This window comes from Monoraphidium neglectum (genome assembly GCF_000611645.1).
Source record: "Monoraphidium neglectum strain SAG 48.87 unplaced genomic scaffold scaffold01675, whole genome shotgun sequence".
Taxonomy (NCBI): Eukaryota; Viridiplantae; Chlorophyta; class Chlorophyceae; order Sphaeropleales; family Selenastraceae; genus Monoraphidium; species Monoraphidium neglectum.
In genome coordinates, this window is record NW_014011953.1 from 1290 (window position 1) to 9570 (window position 8281).

Consider the following 8281-nt stretch of genomic DNA (forward strand, 5'->3'; position numbering starts at 1 on the left):
GAGCCAGTATGCCTCATCGCCGCCGCCGTACGCGCGGCCGAGGTAGGTCGCCGCCTCACGCGCTCGCGCCTCGCAGTCGGCACACACACACCCTTCTCTGCCTATATGGAGTCGCGCGCACGCTCTCACACACCCTGTGACACAAGCACATCGCACCCCCACCGAACAAGCACGAGCCCGAGCAGTCCCGAGCCTGCCTGCATTCAAAGGGGCGCCTCCCTGGGCGATCGCGAGGGGGGCCGCCCCCACCGCCCCCCGCGCGAGCGACCGGCGCAGCCCCTGCGGCGCCTCGGATGCCTGCCGCGCCGCGCCCCCATCCTCCCCACAACGGTAACTATTGATTGAAGCTACATGGCAGCTGCCCGCTCGACGGACGCACCCGCTGGCCGGCACGCGAGCCCCGTGACTACTGGATGCGAATGGGGGTCGCATTTGAGCAGTAATAGTGACAGGGTGAGGTCCAGCTGTTCAGGCGTACGAGCATTAGGGTGGAAAGAGGGAGAAATGGTTAAAGCCTGCAATCAATGTTACACAGGTGGGCTGCCTAGGTCAGTCAGATTGCCACGGCTGCTGCAGCTGTCGGCCCCAGCGACAGGCTTGGGGTGCCCTCGGCTTCGGGCGCAGTGGGGCGGTCCGGGCCGCTGGCCGGCTGGGGCATGGCAGCAGCTGCTGTCTGAGGCTGGCTGTGCCTTGGCAAGGGCTGTGGGAGGTCCTGCTGCTGCTGCTGCTGTGGGCGGCCTGGCTGGGGCGCGCTGTGCTGGTGCTGCAGCTGCTGCTCCTGCTGCGGCTGCTGCTGCGGCAGCGAAGATTGCGCCAGCGGCAGCAGCAGCCGCAGCCGCGCGCCCCGCTCGCCCGCCGTCTCGCGCCCCCGCCGCCGCCGGGAGAGCGCCACCCCCCGCCGCTCGCGCCGCCGCGGGGCGCGCGCGCTGCTGCGGCCCGGCTGCAGGCGCTGCAGCGCCCAGACCGCCATTTCCAGCTCCACCCGGCTGGCTGATGCCGTTTTGGTCTCCCAGTGCACAACCAATTGACCCAGCAGCTCCCGCAGCCGTGCCGCGCCCTTGCTGCGGGCCAGCCGCGGCGCGCCGCCCGTGTCCGCTACCGGCTGCTGCTCCACTGTCGGCGGAAGGGGAGCTGCGGCGGCAGCGGCGGCAGCGACGGCCGGGGCGCGCAGCCGCGTGGCGCCCCAGAGCAGGCTCGCCAGCTGGCGCGCGCCGCAGCCGGGCAGCTGCGCGACCGCAGCCTCCAGGGCTTCCGTGAGGAAGCTGCCGCCCGGGTGCCACCTCAGCGCGCCCAGCACCCACAGCAGCATGGACAGGTCGCGGGGCCTGAGAGACCGCAGGTGCGGCCGCAGCGAAGCGCAGACATCTCGCAGCCAGCAGTCGTGCAAATGCACCTGCGTCGGCTCCGCTGTCGCATAGCCCCCGGCCGCCGACCTCGCAGCTCGCGCTGCGCCGCCGCCCTCGCCAGCAGCACGCCGCCGCCGCACCTGCTCCGCCGGCCCGCTCCCGGCACCGGCAGCGCCGTCGCCGGCGTCGCGCTCCCTCTGCCGCTGCTGGTGGCGCCACTCCTCTGCCGCGCGCGCAGGGGCGAGCAGCTTGGCTGCGCCCCAGAGCAGCAGCAGGGTGTCCGAGGGGGCCATGCCGGCCAGCAGCGGCCGCGACGCGGCCTGCAGCAGCCACACAAGCTCAGGCTGCGCCACGCGCGGCGCCAGGCGCCCGAGCGCCCAGGCAGAGAGCGCGAGCGAGCGCGCACGCTGCTGCGGCTGCTGCTGCAGCAGCTGTTGCTGCTGCTGATCGACACTGCCAGGCAGCAGCTGCTGCTGCTGCTGCTGCTGCTGCTGCTGCTGCTGCTGCTGGAGTGTACGGGCCAGCTGGAGCATGCAGGCGTCGACGGCCGGGTGGTGGCAGCTGCTCACCAAATGATCCAGCCGCTGCCACGGGGCCGCCCTGCTTTCCGCCGCGCCAACCTGCGCTGCCGGCGTCACACGCACCAGCAACGGCCAAGGCGAAAGCGGGGACGACGGCGCCTGCGCCCCGTTAGGCCCGCCGCCAGCAACAGGCCGGCCGCCGCCGTTGCGGCACGTGCCTCCGCTGCGCCGCTGCCGCAGCGCCGTCTGGTGCAGCCGCGCCAGCGCGCACAGCGCCTGCGAGGTGTCGTGCAGGCGGGCGCCGGGCAGGAGCTGCGGGCAGGCGCGGAGCAGCCGCTGCGTCGCCGCCGCCAGCTGCCTGACGTCCGCGGCATCACTGCTGCTGCTGCTGCTGCTGCTGCTGCTGCTGCTGCTGCTGCTGCTGCTGCTGCTGCTGCTGGTGGTGGCGGTGCGGATGATGCTGAGGGGTGCAGTGCCAGCCAAGCTCACTGAGCCGTCCGACATGCTACTGCTGCTGCTGCTGCTTTTTTGGCTGCTGCTGCTGCTGCTGCTGCTGCTGCTGCTGCTGCTGCTGCTGCTGCTGCTGCTGCTGCTGCTGGGCTCGTGGGCTGCCGCTTGAGCAACCGCCCACAGCAGATTCGACAGCCCCTGTGCTGTGAGCTGCTCCCCGCCGCTGCCCTCACCCACCTCGCCGCCGCTGCCGTCCCTGCTGCTCACATCGCCGCTGCAGGCAAGGGAGGCCGCAGCCCGGTCTATCAGCGCTGGCAGCAGTGCCGGCCGCGCGGCGTGCAGGCCGAGCCGCATGGCCGCCCAGGCCGCGTTGGCCGCGTGGCGCGCGCTGCACTCATGCACGCGTGCGGCAAGCGCATCGGCCCACGGCAATGCGGCCTGCAGCAGCGCCTCTGTTGCGTGGCCCCCCGTGCGCTCCGCTGCGTGCGCCGCCTGAACCATCAGCGCCGCCGCGTCCATGCACACGCGGGCCCCGCTGCCGCCGCCGCCGCCGCCAGCGAGGTCTTGCGCCGCGCCCTGCAGCAACGCGGCGGTCGCGTCGGGCGCGAGCGCCAACCCCGAGCGCGCGCAGCCCAGAGCGAGGTTTGCGGCGTCGCGCGCAGAGAACCTGCCAGGCAGCTGGTGGACGGTCGCCTGGATCTGCTCCTCCAGCATTCGCCCGCCGCCACTGCCGGTGCAGATGTCGCTGCTGCTGCTGCTCCTGGTGCTGCTACTGCTGTTGCTGCTGCTGCTGCTGCTGCCTGCTCGAGCATCGTAGCCGAGGCCAGCTAGCCCCCAGACAAACAGAGACAGGCTGTTGGGCGGCCACGGCGCCGCCGCCGCTGCCCGCCATGCCCCGGCTGAATTCTCAGAATGCTGGCGCTCATGCTGCTGCTCCCGCTGCTGTCGGCCACCAGCTCTGTGCCCGTTGCCCGCCCCCTCCTCCAGCCCCTTCTCCTCTGCCAGCCCCTCCTGCTGCTGCTGCTGCTGCTGCTGCTGCTGCTGCTGCTGCTGCTGCTGCCGCTGCTGCTGCTGCTGCTGTTGTTGTGCCTGCGATTTGGCTTGCTCCCACAGCGCAGCCTGCAGCGCCGCCGCGTCCGCGGTGACCCCCTCCACCCACTCGCGCCCAGGCCGCAGCTCAAGCTCCAACAACGCCCACAAGAGGTTGGCCATTGCCTGAGGGGACACCTCCGCCGCCACCCGGCGCGGCGGCCGCCGCCACGCACGACTCGCACCCCCCTGCCCCTGCTGCGGCTCCTCCAGCTGTTGCGCTTGGCGCCGCCGCGCGTCACCGGCGGCGGCCTCGAGCGCCGCGCGCATGGCGGCAGCCCAGGCCGAGCACAGGCGCGCCTCCCACTCTCTCCCCGGCCGGTAGCGCAGGCGCGCCGCCGCAGTGGCGATGACAGACATATGGCGCGGCTCGCAGTCTGTGGCACTGAAGAGCGCCGCGCAGCGGTCAAACAGCTGCGACACGAGGGGCCAGCTGCCGGTGCTCTCTGAACCCACGGACAACGCTGCCGCTGCCGCCGTCGCCGCAGTGGCTCCGTCCGCGGGCTCTGAGCCGGCGGCGCGCCACTCGGGCAGCTGGGACAAGCCCCACAGGATGTTGGCCGCCTGCCGCGGCCGCAGCTGCTGCCTCTGCCGCCAAGCCAGGTCAACCAGCAGCGCCTGCAGCGCCGCGGGACCACGATCCGTGGCCCCTGCCTCTGCCTGCTGCCCCGCAGCTTCTCGCGAGTCCCCTGCCTGGTCCTGCTGCTGTTGCCGCTCGTCTCGCCGACGCCCCTCGGCCCGCGCCCGCCCCCGCTGCTCCCGGAGTCTCACGAGCCTGCTGACTGCCGCGCTGATGTGGACAGTGTTGAGGTCATCCCGGTGTGCAGCCACCAATGCGGCCAGGTCTTGCCAGCAGGCGCAGGACGAAATCTGCCCGGACAGGACGAACTGGTCGACAGGAGGGCCTCGCGCCCCTGCAGGTGCGGCTTGCAGCCGCGTGCCGTGGCCATTGAAGGTGGCGGCGGGCGGTGGAACTGGAGCTCCGGACGCTGCTGCAGGCGCTTCGGACACCAAAGCGGGTGGCAGCAGCCTGGTGCTGCTGCTGGTGGTGCTGCTGCTGCTGGTGCTGCCGCTGCCGCCGCTCCTGCTGCGGCCGCTGCCACTGGCAGCGGCACTGCCAGGGCCAGCCGGAGCATGCCGCAAGTCGTGATGCTGCTCCTGCTGCTGCTCTTGCTCCTGCTCCTGCTCCTGATCTCGCTGCTGCTGTTTCAATTGATGACGCTCGTCTGGATAGTTATGGTGCTGCTGCTGCTCCTGTCGCCGCAGCTGCCGCTGCTGCGCTTGCTGCAAGGCCGCAGTGGAGAGCTCTGCAACGCCAGTGGGGCCGATGATGTGCAGTGCATCAGCCGCCCCTGACCAGACATGCTGCTTGACCTGCATCGAAGGAGATTTGATTTGACGGTACGACAGGGATGTGGGGTGTGGGTGGGGTCGCAGGTGTCAACCACCAGCGCGCTACCGCCCGGTAGTGGTTGCTTGCAGTGCCGTGGAGAGCGCAGCAGAGGCGGTGTGCATGCCGAACCTTGAACTGCGTTGCACCACGCTGCCAGCACGTTCGCGGCACCGCGCCGCCATGCCATGCCGCGCACCTCCGGCAGGCATGTAGCACGTACTCCACGTCCAAGGTGATGCTTACATTTGACGGCCCACCCGTATGGCTGCGATGATGTGCTTTTGTGCCTGCTGCCGAGGCCTGCTCGCTGCTCTGGGTTCATGTGTTCAACTCAGCAGCCCCTCTTCCGTCACTGCATGTCATCATCAAGTATAAATCTTCATGTTAGCACTGCTCCCACGGTGATTCGAGCCCCCGCACGATAATCTCGCACTTGGTCCGCGAAGCCTAGTGACTGATGGCGATGAGACTGCTACAATGATGGGTTTTGGTTGATCTTTCCCCTTGCCCAGCCTCGCTCGGTCCTGTGCCGTGAGATCTGGCAATCCCGAAACTGAGGGGACGTGAACGGGTCAATCGTTTGTTTATGCAGGACTCTCAGCAAGGTAGTCACAAAGTAGAGTAAAATTTTTTGACTTGGCACACCAAACGCGCTCTCACTCGTTCACAAGCATGGCATGACGGTCAACCCTTGGGAAACATAGCACACTCCAGCATCACCCGTGGTATGCTGGTGCCCCATGGTGAATGTACAGGTATAAACAGAGCGTGTGGGTCACCTTTAACTCTCATGACGATTAATCGCATGAAGAAATTGCTGTTCTAGCCTTCTGAGGAACACAACATTGTAGTCCCAGAAGCCCACAAAACTACAAAAGCCCATAGAATTGTTGCGCATGTATCTCAGGTATGAACAAGGGGTGCGAGCAGGTGAACTGCTTTTCCTTTCAGTCCACCAGGGTGAGTGTCGATTTGTCGCAGCAAGTGTGCGTTATTGGATCTGTGATTGTTCTTATTGCGTGTGTATGTGCGCGTGTGCGTTGGTGTGGATGTGTGGGTGGGGAGGGGCCCAAGGGGGGGACGAAGGCCGGACAGGTGCACGTGCATCAAGGTTTAAGCATGTGCACAAACAATTGGGTGGACGTTTACGCCCAGACATGGAACATCGACAAGGAATGGGGCAAGCGCGTGAGAAGGAGAGGAAGTTGCGGAAGAAAAAAAGGAGGAAGAGGAGCAGGAGGAGGGGGGGGGGTGTGGCATGCCCCGCTGTTGGACCAGGCCAGCACGTCCTATGATACAATAAATGATATCCTATCCTCCTATACTGTACAGGAGGGCTGCCAGGCCCGGGTCGACGCAATTGCGCCACAGCCCTGCACATCAACTTACCATCGCCGGTGGCTGAGGCCCCCCCTTGCATGGGAGCGGGAGGATACAACATGCCCTCGCTGCCCCGCCAGCTCACACAAGTCTTGGACCAATGCTCAACCAAAGTACCCCGCAACGTGCTTGCAACAGGCCTGCCGTGCCTGTGTACCATCAAGTGCCAGCACAGCACTCCCTTGCATGCATGGCCTGCAGGGAATTCATGGGTGAGCGCTAGTACCATCGACTGGCTATGGTACACTGCGAGGGAGCCCCAACGGTGACCTGGCCGCAAGGCCCGCAGCGGCACATCAAACTCAAAGCCCAGAGCCCTGCAATCAACTGGCCTCCGCAGTTTTCGTAAAAATAACCTCGTCCGCAAAGGACTTCCCCCAATTTACGCGCGCAGGCGGGTAGATAAGCTGGGGGATCAAGTTATTCCGGCCTTACGATGGTCACGTGTAAGGCGTGTCTCCCATGTTTCCGTGCTTGAGGCGAGGATGTGCGGGAGTAGACAGACAGGTCCTTGCTTACCTACGGTAGACAGGTTCTTGGAAGCTGTGCCCTTACTAAGCCTCATGCTGCACAGCGCTCAAGTACCGCCACATTAGAGTCCATTCATCGCAAATACGCAAACTGCTTCATCATTGATCTATGCCGTGCTCTACGTTTTTCTGACCAGCCCCCTCGTCCGACATCAGGACCTTGATCTACGTGCCGTCGCAAGCAACCCACCCCTGAGATGGCTTCAGAGCCAGGCAACGTCATTGATACGGCTTTTATAGGCCACCTCATACATGCGAACACCCAGGAGGCCGCTCGTGCAAAGGTGCGCGAGCATGTGCACCACGGTGACGCCGCCACTGCCGAGCAGCTGGCTCGCGCCCTGCTAGCCCAGCCGTATGCGCAGCTCCGCGCGCACGGCCTGCTGGCGGCAAGGCTGGCGGGTCGCACGGACATCGTGCTGGGCGCGCTGCTGGCCCAGGACACCGGCACGTGGCGGCAGGCGGCCGTTTTTGTGTGTCAGGTGAGGGATCGTGCTTGGTACCGCCGGCATGGAGGGCAACGCCGGCGTGCCCGCCTCAAGCTCAAGTCATGCTGCCCCAAGGCACCCAGCCACAAGCTTTTACTCGACAAGAGCAGCGCCTGACCGGCTCCACACCCCCGCCAACCCCGCCAGATGGCGCTCGACCCGGAGCAGACCGCCCAGCTCCTCGCCTGGCTGCTGGGCCCCGCGCCCCCGGTCCGGCGCCGCCACTTCCTCACGCGCCTCGGCCGCCTCCGGCCCCGCCCCCTGGGAGCCGCCCTGTTCGACGGCCTCCTGGCGGCGGGCCGCGGCAGCGACGCGCTGCGGCTGGTGCGGCACGCGGGGGCGCTGGGCGAGGGCGAGCTCGAGGACCTCCTGCGGCGGCGGCTGGTCGATGCGCAGGTGGGTGCACCTGCCATCGCGCTCGTCACGCGGGGACGCCGGCCGGTGCGCAGCCTGACACGGTTGGAGGAAATCAAGACGCGATATTGCCGCTCCCGTCAGTCCCGCCGCTCGGCCACGGACACGCAGCATGCGGCCGCTCTTACTGCACATGCGCCAGCACATACTCACCAACCCTGCCCCTGTTGTCATGCGAATACACACATGCAACCATGAACGCACTTGCGCTTTGGACTCCCGTTGCATGCAGGGTGGGGACGAGCGCGTGCCCACGTGGGCGCGCCAAGCCTGGACGCGGCTTGCAGTGTCTCGGCCGTCCCTGGGCCTGCGCCTGATCTTGGAGCTGTGGGCCAAGGCGCAGCAGGCTGCGTTCTGCGGTGACCAGCACACGGAGTGCTGGGGCGAGCGCACAGTTTGCAAGCCCCACACGGCCATGCTCATGGTGCGGCGCATTGCAGCTCCGTACACCCCAGTCATTGCAGGCGTCGGCCGATCCTCACAGCGCGTGCCCAAGGGCACGCGCGTGTCTGAGGGCCCCCTTGCTCACCGTCCCTGCTTGTGTGCCATGGCTCGCGCCCCCTTAGGCCACGCAGGCCCATGCACCCACCCTCACCGAGCCGCCTTCGTTGCAACTCGCGCCCCCCCCCCCCCCGACCCCCAGGTGCGCCGCGCGCTGCTGGCGCTGCTG

General features: G+C 67.4%; 2 protein-coding genes across 2 annotated transcripts in view; one reads left to right on the forward strand and one right to left on the reverse strand.

Moving 5' to 3' along the window:
- Nucleotides 1-553: 553 nt before the first annotated feature.
- On the reverse strand, nt 554-4786 carry MNEG_8680 (hypothetical protein; the record flags this gene model as incomplete). Its single annotated transcript, XM_014042848.1, has 1 exon — nt 554-4786. One exon carries the CDS (start codon nt 4784-4786, stop codon nt 554-556), a length of 4233 nt encoding a protein of 1410 aa, XP_013898302.1.
- Nucleotides 4787-6906: 2120 nt separating this feature from the next.
- Nucleotides 6907-8281, forward strand: part of MNEG_8681 (hypothetical protein) — a gene marked incomplete at both ends in the record, with an annotated part of 4880 nt that continues 3505 nt past the window's right edge. The window contains 3 exons of the mRNA XM_014042849.1: nt 6907-7191; nt 7345-7593; nt 7844-8035. Of these exons, the coding sequence (XP_013898303.1) occupies nt 6907-7191; nt 7345-7593; nt 7844-8035 (726 nt within the window). The remainder of the gene's footprint in view (nt 7192-7344; nt 7594-7843; nt 8036-8281) is intronic.